At 50.9% G+C, this 18,886-nt stretch overlaps 2 protein-coding genes across 3 annotated transcripts in view; one reads left to right on the top strand and one right to left on the bottom strand.

The window, feature by feature from the left end:
• The window catches only part of Dffb (DNA fragmentation factor, 40kDa, beta polypeptide (caspase-activated DNase)), a 21,542-nt gene extending 19,217 nt beyond the window's left edge, over nt 1-2,325 (bottom strand). The window contains exon 1 of the mRNA XM_013031557.1: nt 2,154-2,325. Coding sequence (XP_012887011.1) covers nt 2,154-2,325 — 172 coding nt within the window. The remainder of the gene's footprint in view (nt 1-2,153) is intronic.
• A 2,829-nt stretch (nt 2,326-5,154) lies between these two features.
• Nucleotides 5,155-18,886, top strand: part of Cep104 (centrosomal protein 104kDa) — a 23,318-nt gene continuing 9,586 nt past the window's right edge. The window contains exons 1-11 of one of the 2 annotated variants that reach the window (XM_013035421.1): nt 5,155-5,278; nt 7,009-7,182; nt 7,702-7,840; nt 8,750-8,812; nt 9,095-9,171; nt 12,213-12,381; nt 12,788-12,946; nt 13,861-14,058; nt 15,743-15,940; nt 16,429-16,596; nt 17,616-17,789. In XM_013035421.1, the coding sequence (XP_012890875.1) occupies nt 5,166-5,278; nt 7,009-7,182; nt 7,702-7,840; nt 8,750-8,812; nt 9,095-9,171; nt 12,213-12,381; nt 12,788-12,946; nt 13,861-14,058; nt 15,743-15,940; nt 16,429-16,596; nt 17,616-17,789 (1,632 nt within the window). In that variant the 5' untranslated portion in view covers nt 5,155-5,165. Of the gene's footprint in view, nt 5,279-7,008; nt 7,183-7,701; nt 7,841-8,749; nt 8,813-9,094; nt 9,172-12,212; nt 12,382-12,787; nt 12,947-13,830; nt 14,059-15,742; nt 15,941-16,428; nt 16,597-17,615; nt 17,790-18,886 lie in introns of both variants that reach the window. The other variant, XM_013035414.1, reaches the window with a different exon arrangement.

The following is an 18,886-nucleotide window of genomic DNA, read 5'->3' as shown; positions in this document are numbered from 1 at the left end:
CCGGCTTTTTTTCTTTTTGCTTATGTGGTGCTGAGGAATGGAACCCATGGCCTCAGGCATGCAAGGCAAGCGCTCTACCACTGAGCCACCTTCCCAGCTCCAGCTGAGTGTTTTTGACGATTGGAGAAGATGGAGTTCGGGCACCATGTCTGCATTGCACCTGGTGTTCTGACAAGAGGAGTTGACTCCGCAGCTGGGCACCGTGTGGTCACTGAGCCGAAGGCCAGGCTGCGTGGACCTGGGCCTCCTCCAGTGGTCCCCACAGCTCCTCAGTTCCCTCCCTCCCCTGGTGTGCCCCCGGGTCCAGCTGCGTGGTTGTTGCACAGTGGTTTCTGAGCTGCCTCGGTGGGAAGATGGACGCCCCGCGGCCCGCCCTCCTCCCAGGCCCCGCCCCGCGGCCTCCCAGGCCGGGCGCCGCTGCCCCGCGTTGGATGCGGTGCCCAGCCTCCTGCCCTGCAGCGCACGCCTCGCTGACGGGGACCAGCTTCCAGAACCCTATGGAAGGCTCCACTCTGACTTGGTTTTTCTTTGAGGTTTCTCTGAAGCCTTCCCGTCGGTTAAGATTGCCTTACCCCGCCCCCCCCCCATCGCTATTTAATACTGACACTTGTTTCTTTAACTGGAAACAGTTTTAGTTCCGTGACGGTGTAACAAAGTCTCTGGAAGTTGCTACTGTGGCGTTTTAGTTCAGCTTAGTCTGGTGCGAGAACCAAGCATGGCCAGGGAGAAGAGTGATGGCACTTCGGGGGGAGCCTGGATCCCGATGCCCTGGGGAAGGCCAGCTGGCAGGATGCCCTCATCACACTCTAGAGCCCTGCAAGTGTCCCGTGTGATACTGATGTGTGTGAGCACGCCCAGGGACGGAAGACTCTGGGCCCTTGGGGATGCTTTTCAGATTTCAGTACCACACTGGAGCCCGGGGCTGGTGGCTCCCACCTGTCATCCTGGCTGCTCAGGAGGCTGAGATCTGAGGATCTCAGTTCCAAGCCAACCTGGACAGGAAAGTCCATAAGACTTCTTATCTCCAGTTAAGTAGCAAAAAGCTGGAAGTGGACCTGTGGCTCAACTGTTAGAAGCCAGCCTTGAGCAAAAAAGCTGGACAGCACTCAGGCCCCAGTACTCACACTCACACACACATCCATGGTGGCCAGTCATCCTCGCAGGTCTTCAGGGTGAATACTTTGGAATTTATTGGGGGCAGCTGCAGAGATACATCTGTATTTGGATGTAAATGTCCAGTGTAACCAATATTTTGATTGGTACATGAACCTAGCTGCCTGAGAACAAAAGCCATTGCCATGGTAGGCAGAGTTTGACAAAACACTGCTTTTAAAAGGTGATCCAAGGAATGAGAATTTCTGTGTGCAAGGATGCTACCTGTGAGCTTGAGGTTCAATTTGGCTGAGCATTGGAATTCAAGACAAGAAGGGCTCGGAGAAGGTAAATGGACTGTATCTAGTACAGCCTGGCACACCATATGGCTTTGGATGGTAATGGTGGGTGTGGCCAAGTGGGGGGAGGTCAGCTACAGGCTCCTAGCCCGAGTGACCTTGCAGATCAGGGAAAGCTGTGCCGTTCCTGGGGTGCAGACGTCACTGGGGGTAGACAAGGCCTTATGTCACTCAACATTGGCTTTGTACTTGCTTTTTGTTATCTTCTGGGTTTGTTTAGCTGAGTTTTCCTCTACTGTATTTTGCATAAGATATAACTTTGCTTGTTCTTGTGTTTTAAATGCTTTTTTACTCTTACATTTCAAGAAACATTAGCAAGTTCCAGCCAGTCATTGGTTTATGGAAGTGCTCCTCCTCAGGGTCCCTGTGAGCTGGAGAAAGACGGCGCTTATGCACCGGGCATGTTAAAACGAGCCAGGCTTCATCCGACCTCCGAAAGTGGATTCTAATTACGAGTGTGTTTTATCTCAGAGACATTTCTAATGGATTCTTTTTAATCTTCTGACTTAGCAACAGGTGGTTTGGGTCTTTTTCCTCTGACTTAGTGACAGGTGGTTTGGTTTTGCTTTCTATGTGATTTAACCTTGCTCCAATGGCTTGCTCAGCAGGGCTTTGATTGACTGGTAACTGAAAAATAACGGGGAGTCTGGGAGTGGTGCAGGCCCTCAGAGGCCTCACAAGTGGCCCCCCGCCTATCAGTACCACTGCCCTCAGCCGGAGGGGAGCCTCTGCCACAGGTGGCCCCGGCAGCCCCTTCTTCTGCATAGCCCTGACACAGAATCATCTGGGCCACAAACGTGTATTCCCGGGAGAGCTTCTCACTGGGCAGGGGCATGAGATTCGTGCTCTGATCCAGCCCAGGAGCATACCCCATGCATGTCAGGGCCTGAGGGGATGGGCAGGCCAGAGGCCCGACGAGTGACCAGAGGAAAGTCAGCGTGTGGTGCTGTTTGCAGCAAGGACAGCGTGGTGCCAGGCCGCAGAAGTAGATGTCCCTGCCTGTCCTCCACACGCCGATGTCCAGCTGCAGTCAGAGTCGGTCTCCACAGAGTCACAACTCGGAAAACTCACTCAGGGTGTTCTTTGCCCACTTTCTACATGCTGGCGTTTTTGTTGCAGTGAACTCTTCCTTGTGTGAGGGGAGTTTGGAGGGAGGAGAGGCTTTAAAGCAACCACTAATTGTACAAAGGCATTTCATCGTGATGTTTCTGTACTTGGATCAAACTCACTTCATCTGTACTTCTCCACTTTAAAATTTTCTTTAAGTTTTTCACGTTCTGTTCTCATGCATGTATAGAAACTACTTCAACCATATGTATCCCTGTCACTCGCCTTTCACTCCCCTCCTGCAGGCACCGCCCCCCAGAAGACCCTGTTTTGCCTTCTTGTCACTTTTTTGTTGTTGTTGTCCAAGACTGAGACTCAGATTCTCTATCTGACACTTGCTTTCCCTTATTGGGTGGTGCTCTACCATTTGAGCGACTCCAACCCCCTGTCCCTTTGAAGAACTAGATTCCACACATGAGAGAGAACAGGCAGTATTGGTCTAACCGTACAGAGGACATCATTTCATTCTTTTGTATAGCTGAATAGCACTCCATTGTGTACATTTACCACATTTCCTTTATCACTTCATCAGTTGGTGGGCACCTGGGCTCACTCAGTATTTTGCCTGCTAAGAATAAACGTGGTGGTGGGGTGATTCGCCTTCCTTTGGATTTATACCAGGAGTGGTGCAACTGGATCACATCTTAGCTCTGTTTCTAGTTTTCTCAGGAACCTCTACACTGATTTCCACAGTGGGTAGTTTACATTCCCACTCACAGTGCAGGAGGCCCTCCCCTACCCAGACTTTGCTTGTTTTCTTGGTGGTGGCCAGTCGGACTGGGGTGAGAGGGAATTTCAGTGCTGTTTTGCTTTGCATTTCCTTTACAGCTGACAGGGAACATTTCTTCATGTGTTTATTTGTGCTTCTTTTGAGAACTGCCTGTTCATTTGCCCAGTTGGATTTCTTCCCCTGTTCATGGTTAGCTAGCCATCAAAGATTTTTTCCTAGTCTATAGGTTTTCTTTTGGTTCCAGGGATTGTTGCCTTTGATGTACAGAAGCTTCTTAATTTGAGGTAGTCTCATTTTCCAGTTCTTATTCTTGTTTTCTGAGGAATTGGGGTTCTGGTCAGAAAAATGATATATGTACCTTCAAGAATGCTCCCTATGTTTGCCTCAAGCAGTTTCACCCTTCCTTTTTTTTTAAGTACTGGTATGACATGACTTATTTTTTGTTTTTGTTGTTATTATAAACGTGATGTACAGAGGGGTTACAGTTTCATAAGTCACGTAATAATTACATTTGTGTTGAGACAGTGTCACCCCTTCCCTCACTCTTCCCCAGTTTTTCCCTCCCATCCCCACTCACAATTTGTATAGTTCACTTTCAAGGTAGTGTCTGGTGAGGAAGTTTCAGCTTTTTTTGTCTTACGTTCAGATCTTTGATCTATTTGGAGTTCATTTTTGTACAAGATGAGAACTATCAACACTATTCTCAGTCTTCCGTATGTGTATATACTTCTACCAACACTGTGTTTTCCTAGTGGGTTATTGTTACCAGGCCTAAGGCTTGATTTCAGGGCCTGGGCTCTGTCCTGCACTTCTTTTGCACATGACTAGCTGTCTACCACTTGAGCCACAGCTCCACTTCCAGCTTTTTTAGTAGGTTATTGGAGGTAAGAGTCTCACTGACTTTCCTGCCAAGGCTGGCTTCAGACGGCAAGCCTCAGACCTCAGCCTCGAGTAGCTAGTGTTCCAGGTGTCAGCCACCAGTGCCCACCTCCTAGTAGTATTTTAAATACATTCTCAGCCAGTCGTCCAGTCCCTGCGGTCATCAAGTTTGCACTTGATGAACCTGTCATTTTCATATAGCAGTCACTGTTACCCTAGTGGATAAGTTGCTGTTGCCTTAGTGATCGATTCTTGTTATACTAGTGATCAATCACTGTTACACTTGTGGCTGAGTTCCCCCACCCCTCCTGTCATTGGCTACTAGTTTATACACTGGCTCTATTACTTTCCTAACAAATGCAGAAAAACTTGCTATTTGTAACCTAGCAAAAAAAAACTTGGTTTTTGCCATCACAAAGTATCACAAACTGGTACTGGAGGGCTGAAGTCCAGGTGCCGGCCGGGGCTCCCTCGCTGCGGGCTCTAGGGGTTGCGTACAGAAGCCCCTGGCATTCCTCTTGGCTCCGGTTTCTGCCTTTTGTTTGGTTGGTTTTGTTTTCTGGGGATTAAACCTAGAGCCTCGCACATGCCAGTCAAGTGTCTTCCCTCTGAACTGTGCCCTTCCTCTTCCCCTTCTTAGAAGTCTGACACCAGCCACATTGGAGCGGCCCCCTTAGAACTTCATTTTCACTGGATCACACCTGCAAGGGCCCTGTTTTCAAGTACGTTCAGGTTCACATGTGCCACAGTAGGGACTGAACATCTTTGGGGACATGGGTCAGTTCACAGCCCAAGCCAAACTTTGAACAGATACTTTGGAAAATCAAGGTACGTTCTACCTTAAGTAGAACTATGTCTATGAAAAGTGATGGAAAATTCTGAAGTCTTTTTGAACTTCTGTGTACATTAGGCATGCATGAACTAGTACTTTCAACATTAGGTTAGTGAATTCCTTTAAAGAAAGTGCCCCTTGCTCTTCTACAGCCCAGGTGTGCAGAATGCCCCACAAGATTGGATTCGTAGTGGTCAGCTCTTCTGGACACGAAGACGGCTTCAGTGCTCGGGAACTAATGATCCACGCACCCACCGTCAGTGGATGGAGGTCACCAAGGTAAAGCTGGAGTGGGGGGAAGGGGAGGCATGGAGACCGTGTCATGTGACTTTCCTTCACCTGACTCTGCTGTTGCTGTAACTTGGATGCTATAAGCCACAGGATTGTCAAATTGTGCTTCCGTGTTACACATCCCAATGGCTTTTTGTTTTCCAAGAAAGTCTGATGATCCTATTTCCCTTATAAGATGAGCCCACACTCTGAAAACTGTACAAGAACAGGAGAGGGTGTGTGCCTGTAATCCCAGCCCTCTGGAGGCATGCCTGCAGACACACATCTTAGTCCACAGTGATAGCCTGGGTTGTGAAGCAAGACCCAGTCTCAGAAAGGCCAAAAGCTCACTGGCGGAGCTCTTTGCCTCCCACATGCAAGGTTCTGGGTTCAAACCCAGCACATAAAGGTCACCCTGCAGCCCTTCCATTCAGCAGAGGTCAGTGCTGGCTACATTTCCTCAGTGACTGTGTGCTACTGGAAGGTTCTTACAGAGAACACAGGGACCATTTTTTGATGATGTTTGTAAATAACAAAATAGCCCTGACATGGCACTCTGGTGCATTGACACAGCCGCCTGAAGGGCACATCATACTCCCAGAGGAAGGTCAGGGCTGTTGATGAGGGTCTCCTTCCCTATGGCCACACCCCTCACAGGAAGGCAAGGGAAGACAAGTCAACCAGCACCCTGGGACAAGCTGTGATGCCCTGTCCTGGGGCCCAGAGTGCTTGTCACTGGCTGGGAGAGATGCAGAGGGGCTTTGTGGGGGTGGGGAACTCCCTGCTGTGCTGTCCTCAGGACCGCAGACTCAGAGAGCCCAGAGCCAGAGAACAAGGGAAAAACCTACAACTCACACCTCTACGTGTCAGTCACAGTGACATGGGTGGGGCCTTTCCTGACTGCCCTGTCCCACGCACGGTGCCTCTCCTCTCCCGTCCCCTCAGCACGGTCCTCCTGGGGCCACACTGCATGGGCGTGTTCACCAGTGTCCCATGACTGCTGTGCTGTTCCAGCCTCCACACAGTCAGTGCGTACCGCGGGCCGTTCCTCCGTGGGTAGACCCCATGTGCCTCGGTGTGTACCGTGGGCCGTTCCTCTGTGGGTAGAGCCCACGTGCCTCGGTGCGTACTGTGGAGCGTTCCTCCATGGGTAGAGCTCACGTGCCTCGGTGCGTACCGTGGGGTGTTCCTCTGTGGGTAGACTCCACGTGCCTCCGTGTGTACCGTGGGCCGTTCCTCCGTGGGTAGACTCCACGTGTCTCGGTGCGTACCGTGGGCCGTTCCTGTGTGGATAGGAGTCCCACATGCCTCGGTGCGTACCGTGGGCCGTTCCTCTGTGGGTAGAGCCCCACATGCTGGAGCCTAGGTTCCCCCAGCCCAAGCATGCACAGTAGGTGGTCCCAAAATGCTAGCCCAGCACTGGAAGCAGGTGCTTCCCAAGTTCCTTGGCCTGTCCATGTGCGCTGGTCCAGGCTCCTAAGACTGACCCACTCATGCCAATAATACCTTGAGGTTTCCCTCCAACATCTGTCTCGTTGCCAAAAGCAAGGTTTGTGCCAGGCAGCTGGCGGGTCCAGGCCTCAGCTGTACCTCTGAAAAGCACAAGAGATGGGAGCCGACTGCCATCATCTCCTGGGGACCCTCTGCCCCCTGCTCCAGATGCCGCTTATACACACGCATGGCGGCCGGAAGCTGTCGGCTTCTCTCAGGAAAACAAGGATGTGTGTGTTGGCTTACAGATTCTGCCAGTTCCCACAAGAAATTGTTCTTCAGATGGTGGAGAGATGTCGAATACGAAAACTGCAGTTACTAGCCCACCAGTACATGATTGCCAGTAAGATCGAGTTCTACATTAGTGAAAGCTTGCCGGAATATTTTGCGCCATACCAAGCAGAGCGATTTCGCAGACTTGGGTAAGAATAGAATTTCAAATGTACACACTGTTGATGGTTAACGTGACCACATCTCCCTCGGGGCTCCCGTCCTGGTCCTCTTTGCCATTCCTAGCATGGCGCCATATGTCTGGTGCAAAGGAGGCCCTGTCACATCTGCCAATTCTAGCGTTCAACTGCTTTGCAAGTAGAGAGCTTTTCTCGAGAACATGAATTAGGCATGGTGGCACAAGCCTATAATCCCAGTTACTTGGAAGGCAGAGATAGGAGGATTGCAAACCAACTCCAGCCCAGGCAGAAGTCTGTAAGACCCCGCCTGAGAAACTGAAAGAAAAAAAAGCTGTGGCCTGGCTCAAGTGGTAGAGTGCTTGCTAATCAAGTGTGTAGTCCTGAGTTCAAATCCCACTCCCATAACAAGACTGTAGACTAGAATTTGACTTGGGAGGCGGTTCCCAGGCTTTTATTTAAACTCGTCAGGTCCAGTAGGAAAAGGTGCATTTTTGTCTTCAACCTATTCTTCCTCTGTGTTTTTTGTTTTAGCTACGTCTCTCTCTGTGACAATGAAAAGACTGGTTGCAAAGCCCGGGAACTGAAGTCTGTTTATGTGGATGCAGTAGGGCAGTTTCTCAAGCTGATTTTTCACGAAAACCACGTCAACAAATACAACATATATAATCAGGTGAGACAATGCCCTATGCGTGCGACTCTGCGCCCTCCTTTCACAGAATTATGGGCTGGGTGTTTTCTCTTACGTGCATGTTAAGACTTGACTACAAAGAGAAGGTTTGGGGTAACCGCTGGTCCTGGGTTCAGCCAGGCTGTCTCCCTGAGTATGTAGCTGTGCATGGAAAAGCAGGACACCGGACTTCAGAGATGCCGGGCAGAAAGGGAGCTTGAGAGCCGTACTTCCAGCTGCTTTAACATCCTTTGAATCAAGCCTGGGGAACATCCAGCCTCGGGCCATGCAAGGCTGTAGAAATCATTTGATCCAGGATGGGCTAGGCATATGCTTCTGTGCAGCTGCCCGAATGTATGGCCGTGAATGAAGTTACAAATACACAAATAGTCTGTGGCAGAAAAAGGGTTCCTCTCCCCTGCTCCAAGTGGCTAGAATAACCAATTGGTTCAACATAAGATTGTTACTTAAAATTACATAATTTTCATGTGTGTGCCGGTCCTGGGGCTTGATTGAACTCAGGACCTGAGCACTGCCCCTTAGCTTTTGTGCTCAAGGCTAGTGTTCTACCACAGCTCCACTTCCAACTTTTTTAATTGGCAATCAGACTATCACAGACTTCCCTGTCCAGGCTGCCCTGAACCACAATCCTCAGATCTCAGCCTCCTGAATAGCTAGGATAGCAGGCATGAGCCACCAGCACCCAGCACATAATTCATTTTGAAGCTAATAATTCTGTATACTATTATAACACTATAGTTGATGCATTTTGATATACATACATATATATATATATATATATATATATATATATATATATATATCATCCCTGTGGTGATACTGTAGCTCACAGTTATAAAAGGCTTGAGACATCTCAGACATTACATTTTGTTGATTTTACCTCTTTCTTAGGTTGCTTTGGTTGCGATAAATATCATTGGAGACCCTGCAGATTTTGGTGACAAGAATAATATTGTAAGTTTGGAGTCTCATTCCAAGTCATTTATTTTCATCACAAAAAATATCATTAAAACCATTAAGAGGATATTTTTTAAAAAATCTTTGTAAAACTGACTAGTGAATAACTGTCAGATTATTTTAGCAACTATAACTTGTCTTCTACTCAAGAATTTTAACTATCCCTCTAACAGACCAGGACCACTGAACCTTGCTAAAACTTTCTAGGAATAGTTGTAGTTACACTTCCATGTTGTCCCTTGTTTGCTGAGATTCTGAGCAGATATTTTGCTCTTACAGACCTCTAGAGAGAAGCTAATTGACCATTATCTTGGGCATAACCCTGAGGACCCGGCCCTAGAAGGAACTTACGCTGGGTAAGAACCCTCCCCTACTTTCACAAGAAACCTTCACGACCATCGTCAGAATCACCAGTGTCAAGTCATTTCCGAGGTGTGGATTGAGGGCAACTGGAGTCATGTAGGCATCTAGCGCCGACAAGTACCTGATCGGAATGTCTTGCCAAGTTGTAAAGACAAAGGCAGCTGTGATAATTTGCCAATCTGCACCTTTGCCTTTAGAGACTTCCTCAGTTCTAGCCTTGAGATGTCATCCTCCCTCAGGTACAGGCGGATGAAAGCATCAGCTGTCCTCAGGCCCAGGCAGATTCAAAGGTCTTAACTGACACGATCAGCTAGACAAGATCATTTTATGGCTACTTTTTAAAGCCACATGCATGTCATATAAGTTCTTAAAAAACACATTTTCTCCCATCTCTTTCCCATTATGTTATTTTTCTTTCTTTTTTTGGGGGGAGGGGTCCGGTCGTAGGGCCTGAACTCTGGGCCTGGGCACTGTCCCTCAGCTCTTAAGCTCAAGGCTAGTGCTCTACCACCTGAGCTACAGCGCCACTTCCAGCTTTTTTCTTTTTGCTTATGTGGTGCTGAGGAATCAAACCCAGGGCTTCATGCATGCAAAGCAAGTACTCTACCACTGAGCCACCTTCCCAGCCCCCCCATTATGTTATTTTTCATGTATAATTTTCATGAATACACTTCTGCTGCGTGTGTGTGGGTGTGTGTGTGTGTGCGCGCACGTGTGTGCGCGTGCGCACATGCTGGTCCTGGAGCTTGAACTCAGACCTGGTCACTGTCCCTGAGCCTTTTTGTTCAAGGCTAACACTCAACCACTTGAGCCACAGCTCTGCTTCTGGTACGCGCGCGCACGCGCGCGCGCGCGCGTGTGAGTGTGTGTGTGTGTGAGATTAATCACAAGTAAGAGTCTCACAGACTTTCCTGCCTGAGCTGGCTTCAAATTGGGATCCTTAGATCTCAGCCTCCTGAGTAGCTAGGATAACAGGCATGAGCTACCAATGCCCAGCTACAACCTCTTTTTTTTAATCTTAGTTTTTGCAGTGTTATGTATCCCTGGCAGTAAAGAGTTGGAAAACTTAGAGAGCCAGATGGCTTCATCCCTCCTCACCCACTCCTGAGTACATCCTTAGGACACACAGGCTGAGCTCAAAATCACTGCTGCCAATGAGAGAAGGGACATGCTGTTCGTTATGGCACAGGCCCCTATCCCAGGATGTCCTTGCCCGCACTGACGGCAGTCTCCTGTCCTGTCCTGGTGCCTACCTACCCCAGGAAGGGCAGTGAGAGGTTTGTGAGGAGCTGGCGTAAGCTGGAGCACTGGACTTTAGAACCCACTGTCACCTCTGGGATTCCACAGTGCCCCTACTGCCATCGTCCTTGCAATTCTGACTGCAGAACTGTGGAACACTGTTTTGTTGCTTCTGTTGATTTGGTAGAATGTATGTGATTGCGCGCATGTGTGTGTACAGGTATGGGCGTGTGCATGCACTGCTACTGGAAGCTTGAACTCAGGACCTTTGCTCTCACTTGGCTTTTTTTGCTACTGATGCTCTACCACTTAGCCACACCTCTGAGTCTGGCTTTTTGCTGCTTAATTGGAGGTAAGAGTCTCATAGATTTTTCCTTCTTGGTTAGTTTTGAACCTTGATCGCAGATTTCAGCCTTCTGAGTAACTAGGATTACAAGCCTGAGCCACCAGCACCTTGTGTGTCCAGACAAATTTTTCATGGCATTTCTTTGATTATAATTTGCCTATATGTAGTGATATCCAGGTCACAGATGCAACCAGGCACACACCATGCTGTTAGGGCACTGGCCATGGGGACTCTCACTGGTCCTCTGTTGAGTCTCGGCTGAGTGGTTGGACCTATATTGTTGCCTCAGAAGGAAGATGGTTGTTGCCCTGTTGTGGAAACTTCAAAGAATGAAGCATTACTTAATCAGAAGGAAGATATTCAGATAATGAAAAAGATTGTGTATATTCAGGGGCCAGTGGCTCACACCTGTCATCCTAGCTACACCGGAGGCTGAGATCTGAGGATGACAGTTCAAAGCCAGCCTGAGCAGGAAAGTCCGTGAGATTCTTATCTCTAATAAACAACTAGGAAACCAGAAGTGACTGTGTCTCATGAAGTAGAGTGCTCTCCTGAACTGAAGAGCTCAAGGATGGCGCTCAGATCCAGAGTTCAAACTCCACAGCCGACAAAAAATAAAATAAAATAACTAGCAAAAGACAAGCTGGAGGCATGGCTCAACTGGTAGAGCAGCAGCAGCCTAGCAAGCAGAGCCCTGAGTTCAAACTCCAGTATCACCAGAATAAACTGATTCCTAAAAGAACTTTTCTGGACCTGCATAGGACTTGGGGTGAAATTGTACAATGTAACTCTGAGTACAGCCCAGTGGTAGCAATGTAAACCTTTTGTGGTCATCAGTTAGCGTGATGACATGGAGCCTAGACTGGACTGCTGCCCCCACACCAGCTGGAGGGAGGCCTGGTCGCCCATTCTGTCCTCTTGTTTCCCATCTGTATTTGACTCCGGCAGCGCACAGGCCCCTTGCTTCTGCCACATGTGGCCCAGATCTGCTCTTGGAACACTTTTGAATGAATGAACGAATGAACACACACTCAGCTCAGAGGCCTGTTGCACAGGCAGCTAAGCATCAGGGTAGGGCTCTAGAGGCAGAATGGCCACTCTGGGGCCTGGGAAGGTAGCTCAGTGGTAGAGCGCTTGCCTTGTATGCCTGAGGCCCTAGGTTCGATTCCTCAGCACCACATAAGAAAAAAGCAAAAAACCGGAAGTGGTGCTGTGGCTCAAGTGGTAGAGCGCTAGCCTTGAGCTGAAGAGCTGAGGGACAGCGCCCAGGCCCAGAGTTCAGGCCCCACAATCGGACCCAAAAGAAAAACAAAAACAGAATGGCCACTGTGACTTAGAGCTCACGGCTCACCAGGCCTTTCCTCTGGAGGGACCGTGGGCCGATGGTGCCTTCCCCGCCGTGAGCAGGTGCGCAGGCCTGCCTGTCCTCATGGCCTTTTCTCTCCTCAGGAGATCTGACTACATCTCCCCCCTTGATGACCTGGCTTTTGACATGTACCAAGATCCTGAAGTCGCCCAGATCATACGCAGGCTGGATGAGAGGAAGCGGGAAGCTGTCCAGAAGGAGCGCTACGATCACGCCAAGAAGCTGAAGCAGGCCATCGCCGACTTGCAAAAGGTGCTGCTTCTGAGAAGCCGCCTACCCCTTCGCCAGGGGAAGACTGAGAAGCGCAGGTCCCTGGAAGCCAAGGAGCTAGTACGGGGCCAGGTCCTGGGTCTCAGGTCATGGAGACAGTGAGCACCCCGAAGGCGTGCGTGGCTCAGGTTCACCACCACCATAGCCCAAAGCCGTGGCCCTCAACACTTTCTGCAGGGACTGAGGGGGAAGGGGTAGGGTGAGGCGATGGGCTATCTCAAAGCTTGCATGGGGTTCCTGGCTGTGGGTGCTAGGACAGCAGCTGGACCTTTGGGAGACACACAGCCCGTCCTATAGTGCTCCAGTGCCTGGCCCTTCCGCGTAGACTCTCACGTGGTCCCTGCCTGGACCCTGGCGTTCCACAGCAGACCTGACCTCTGTGCCACAGGTTGGCGAGCGCCTGGGGCGGTACGAGGTGGAGAAGCGCTGTGCAGTGGAGAAGGAAGACTACGACCTGGCCAAGGAGAAGAAGCAGCAGATGGCGCGCTACCGCGCCCAGGTGTACGAGCAGCTGGAGCTGCACGGCCTCCTGCAGGGGGAGCCTGAGGTGAGGGTGGGGGGGGGCGGGACCGCTGTGGGGGAGGGGGAGCAGGGAGTGCCCCCCCCCCCGTGTATAGCTGGCAGATTCTGCTGTGATGTGATGTTTGAGCATGTACAGTAGAGGAGGAAGGGAACAAGGTCTAGGTCAGGAGGTCAAGGCACTGCTGTTTGTCCACCAGCTCCTCGTCCCTCCAGCCCTGGCCTCTGTTCAGTCCAGGGACTCTTCGGGTGTGTGCAGTCACGGGAGGTATACCCGCACAGCCTTGGTGCCCACAGGTATCATGCTGGCCTTCTGATCTTACAGCTCATGTAGGTGGGTGAGCCAAACCCTGTGCAGGACCGAAGCTTGGGCCCTGAGACCCACTGAACAGGTGGAGAATGCAGGTGCCCCGGCTCACCCAGCCCCTCCATTCCGGCTGCTGGTCTCTGGCTGCTGGGATGGGGTATGCCTCTGCCTTTGCAGCACTTGAAGCAGGAAAGCAGCCAGAAACCCGGGCTGAGGCCTGGGAGCCACACCAGGGCAGTGACCACCTCTGTTCTTCTGGGTGGCATTGCACAAAACCACTTGACCCACACAGTGGACAGCAGTGCCCAGTGTTGAGCCCAGGCCTCTTTGGGTCCAGCCCAAGTGCCTTCTCTTCTCCTCCCCCGCTCCTGCTTTTCCCGGGGGGCGGGGGGGGCGGGGTTTGCACATACATGCCCACGTTCACACTAGGATTTAGGCATGCCTAGAGATTCTGTAGCCCCAGTCCTAACTGTGGAGATGGCCGAGGGAACGCCACAGGACGCTGGGAATGGGAGCTTTGCTTTATTGTGAGGCTTGTCAGCGTGCAGGAGTCCTTCTCCCGGCACAGCATTGGCCATGGCCAATGCTCTCTTCCTCTCCTCCAGACGCGAAGGCCTTTCGCCCTGCCCCTCCAGCCCCTCGCACATCCTGGCAGTCCCCGCCACCAGAAGCCAGTGCCCTCGCCACCACAGCCAGAAGAGGCGGTGCCAGAAAACCTGCCTGCAGACCCCTTTCTTCAAGAGAAACTCTCATCACACCCCCTGGAGACTCTTCCCCGGTGCTTTGCCGCAGACCCATCGCCTCCCGCCGCTGGCCCTCTGCCACGAAACCCTGTAAGTCCCTCTGCTGCCGCCTGGTGCACAGTCCCATCCGCAGCCCGCTGACACCCACGGGGCCTGTGCCACGCCAGGTCTTGGTGCCGAGGACCCCAGGCCAGCCCGCCTCTGGCCTTGTAGGAGGGAGGCGGGATCACTGAACACAGAGCCAGCTGGCATGGCTGGGGCATGGCTCAAGTGGCAGCCCACCAGCCTCACAAGCATCAGGCCCTGAGTTCAAACCCCAGTGCTGCCTGAGTACTTTGTCAGAGGTCACAGAAGTAGGGGTTTCACTGACTCCTGCAGCTAGCAACATAAGAAATCACACGGGGTTTGGGCTAGTTTGATTCAGGAGCTCAGCCATGTCAGCAAAAAGCAGGTTTCCTCCTAGTGCTCCGTGCATTTTGGCTCCTCATCACCACAGAGCCGGCTGCTGGCGTGTGGGCCACTTGGGCCATCGAGGGTGAGCACATGCCTCACTCTGCGTGGGAGTCCTCAGATTCACCCCGCAGGTGAGCCTCAGCCACATACCTCACCAGCCTCCGGCAGAGGAGAGATGTGACAAGGCCTTCTGGGAGATTTCAGATACGCTACTGGACGAGGAAGGGCCAGTGTTCCCCAGAGCGTGTCCATGAGGGAGCAGAAGAGAGCAGAACAGCCATGGCTCCATCTTGGTCTAGGGTGCCCCTGGGAGGAGCTGTCACCACTCCTCAACACCCGTCTTTACCAGGTTGACTGCTTGAGTGGTCACTGTTCGGTGTCCTCAGCTTTGACCACAGGGTGGATGTTAGAACAGGAGCATAGCTGCGCACGGGCGCAGGCTCACTACTGTTTCTATAAGGGCCGAGGTGGCTTTAGCACCACAGTGACACCTCCTCAGGACCTGATCGCTTATCTGCTCATCCCTGAAATCCTGCTCCATGCTGGCTTATTTAATTGTATGCCTGTATCCCCAGGGGAACAGGACCAAGCCCATGAGAGCAGGAAGTCCGCCTTCCTCGTTGTGGGGCGGGGGCCGCCAGGAGCAGTGCCTGGCATAAATTTAGCTCAGTAAGTGTTGGCTGGACTGGTGGGCAGTAAATAGAATGGGCAGCTGCCTAGCCAGGGGGCAGAGAGAGCTTGTTAAATGTCAGCTACCAGACATAAACATGTCCATTAGAATCAAGTTTGGTAGTTAATTAATTGTAAGCAATAAACTAGGAAGACATCAGTGATCTTGTCAGAAAAGAATAACCTTCACTTTCATAACCTGTGTGATTGAACCAAAATGACCCCTTCTGCATGGAGCCCTTAGCCTGGGGTGTTTTAACTTGTTTGCCAGGGAGGCTTGTCTATAAAAACATACATTTATCCAACAGTGCAGCTCAGAATACCTGGCATAGGGAGGGAGGGGGAGGGAAGAAGAAGGAAGGGAGGAAGAGGCAAGTAGAGGGAGGGAGGGTAACAGTCAAGTCCACATGGATTTTTATTTCATCTAGTGTTGTTTAGAAAGGCTATATAATAGGAGGCCTGGTCTAACTTTGGCACTTGCAGCCCATTTGTAGTATAAAATACTATGATAATACAACAGTTATAAATAATCTGATGGTACTGCTAGTTAAGAATGCACCATTAGGATCACTCACTTCCCTTGAGAGCAGAAAGCTGGGGGACCCCTACCCTGACCCCCAGAGCTTCACCGCCTCCTCTCCTCCCATGGCAGGTGGAGACTCTGCCCTATGACGAACGGCCCCTTCCAGCCTCTCGCAAGCCGCAGGGGGACACCTCAGGGGAGCCCGAAATAAGCCAGGCAGACTCGCGGGGCGCTCAGAGGGGAGGCGGCACCGTGGAGCCAGAGCCCTTGACAGAAAAGGCCTTGCGAGAAGCCAGCTCCGCCATTGACGTGCTGGGAGAGACGTTGGTAAAGAAGAGAACCCAAGGTGTACTCACACGCACACACGTGTGCACACAGGCCAGGAAGGGAGGAGGCGCGAGCAGCCAGGCTTTGTTTTAGACCGTTGCTGATTTCCCCAGGGAAGCCACACACTATCACCCATAGGCACTGCAGAACAGGCGCTCACATGTCAGATTTTGTGCATGAGCATTTATTTAAGACCAAAGTTCTTTTGGTGAAGATTAGCTCCCCTCAGAAACACCAGCTGCTTCCACTTTCTTGGGGAAGAAATGCCCAGCTGTCCCAGGCCTCAGCTTCACAGTGTCCCTGTGCACCTGTCACATTTTTAACACTTGTATACGGATTTGCAGAAGGATCTGCAGAAGATGTTTCTAGAACAGATTCTTCTTCCTACTAAAACACAAGCCATGTCTCTGGGTTGCGCAGTCTGGGGGACCTTGTATGGGGTGGGAACCACTGTCCCCTACAGCAAAGGAGACTTGTGCTTGTGGCAGGTTGCCGGGGCCTATTCCAAGACGTGGTCCTGCCGAGAGGATGCGCTGCTGGCTCTGAGTAAAAGGCTGATGGAGCTGCCCATCGGAACCCCAAAGGAAGATTTAAAGAACACTCTGAGAGCGTCCGTCTTCCTCATCCGAAGAGCCATGAAGGACATTGTGATCTCGGTGAGTCCTCCAGGCCCCGGGTCCCACAGCTCCACAGCGGCCCAGGATGGCTGTGGGACAGCCTGGTCCCTGTGTAGCCATCACTGTGCACCGATGGCATCCAACAGGAGATGCACTGCGCAATCAGAGGTGCAGCTGTGCACCCCAATCCCTCCTTGGCTCACAGCCTCTTCTCCATGATCCTCAGCAGCTGTGCGGGGGCCACAGCTCTCAGCTCATGTTTATTTTCTCAAGAGACACAGGAAGCCCACGCGCTGCCAATGCTTTTTAAAATTTTCATTATTATTTTATTGCTCTAAGGGTATGTACAGAGGGGTTACAATTACATAAGTCAGGTAAAGAATGCATTTCTGCTGGGCTCACACTTGTAATCCTAGCTACTCAGGAGGCTGAGATCTGAGGATTGCGGTTTCCAGCCCAGGCAGGAAAGTCTGTGAGACTCTTAACCTCCAGTTAACCACCAGATAACCAGAAGTGGTGCTGTGGCTCAAGTGGCAGAGTGTTCGCCTTGAGCTAAAGAGCTGAGGGACAGCGCCCAGGCCCAGAGTTCAAACCCCACGACTGACAAAAAAAAAAAAAGAGTAGCTACAATCATGCTGGTGAGCAAAGTGAGTTATTAGCCTGAAATGATACTTAGATCGCACTTCATACATAGGCACAGGCTGGAGCTCCGTGGTAGCAGACCTGCCTGACACATGCGATGGGTAGGATCCCACCACCAAAGAAGAGTTGGTCCTCGGCCTGGCTGGGCTCGTGGTGCGGGAGCTCGTGTGTAGGCAGTGGAGTCCGATGGCCTCAGGTCACAGCATGTACTGCACCCCTCCTGACGGCAGGACAGGAACAGGGTCACGTGGGTGCAGGAATCTATCTGGAAAGCAGTCTCCAGATGGCCTGCCGGGCCAGACCTTCAGACAGGCTGTCCCGTTGAGTAGATGGTTGAGACTCATCAGGGGTGGTGAGCACCATGGTGGCTGCTGGTGAGACCCAGCCATCACCTGCGTGCTTACCCTTCCTCTCAGGTCTTTCAGGCATCTCTGAAGCTGCTGAAGATGATAATCACGCAGTACATTCCCAAGCATAAGCTGAGTAAAGTGGAGACGACACACTGCGTGGAAAGGACTCTGCCCGCACTGCTCACCAGAACCGGAGACTCCTCCGCCCGCCTTCGGGTCATGGCTTCCAACTTTATCCAGGTCTGACCTTCCCCACAGACACACCCCACCCCGAGGAAGCCCAGGCCCCAGGCACCCATCCCCAGAGCCACCTTCCTGCTCAACCCATGCCAGCGAGAGGAGTTTTGACTTAGACATAAACTTTCAGTAAAATGAGTGGTTTGATTTTTACAACGTTTCTTTTATCCAACATTGACTATTTAAGTTAAAAAAAAAATGACCTGGTGCTGGTATCTCATGCCTGTAATTCTAGTTACTCAGGAGGCTGAGATCTGATCTGAGAATCTTAGTTTGAAGCCAAGCCAGGCAGGAAAGTCTGAAACTTGCCTCTCCAATTAACTAAAGCCAGAAGCGGAGCTGTGGCTCAAGTGGCAGGACTCTAATCTTGAGCACAAAAGCTCAGAGACAGTGCCCAGCTGACGCTTCCCACCCCAACCTCTCAGTAGCTGGAAATATAGGAGTGTGTGGCTGCACAATGCCTTATTTCTTTTAAGCCTTATTAAATCCTGAGTGGTCCGGAAGGCTCAGATGACATTGTAGTGAAATGTCACAGGGACTTAGTTCTTTCACACAAGCGTGCCGAATGAACAGCCGCACACTTACAGCTTATTTGTTGCTTAAGCAGTTTGCCGTATATGCTTCTCTGAAGAATTTTTTTATTCTCCTTTGGTCTTTAATGTTTGTACAGTCAACTCAGGGACCCAAACATAAGTTAATTGTGCTGGAGAAACGAGAGATGATTTTAGATGATGTAATGCTTGGAGCTATTAGCCAGTCATGGTGGCTCACACCTGTAATCCCAATACTCCAAAAGCTGAGGAAGAACTGAGAATTAGAGGCAAGCCTCGGCTACATGGTGAAACCCTGTCTCAAAAGCAGAGAAAACAGATTTCTTCCTGTATTAGAATTTAAGTGCTTCAATATTTTATAATGTCATCTTTAAAAAGCATCTTTCCAAAAATATGTTGGAGATGAAAACATGTATGGTTTCATCATTTAAGATGTTTTTAGTTAGCCGGGCACTGGTGGCTCACGCCTGTAATCCTAGCTACTCAGGAGGCTGAGATCTGAGGATCGCGGTTCAAAGCCAGCCCGGGCAGGAGAGACTGTGAGACTCC

This window comes from Dipodomys ordii, unplaced genomic scaffold, assembly GCF_000151885.1.
Source record: "Dipodomys ordii isolate 6190 unplaced genomic scaffold, Dord_2.0 Scaffold6, whole genome shotgun sequence".
Taxonomy (NCBI): domain Eukaryota; kingdom Metazoa; phylum Chordata; class Mammalia; order Rodentia; family Heteromyidae; genus Dipodomys; species Dipodomys ordii.
The sequence above is the reverse complement of the archived record's forward strand: the minus strand, read 5'-3'. Positions and strand labels throughout refer to the sequence as shown.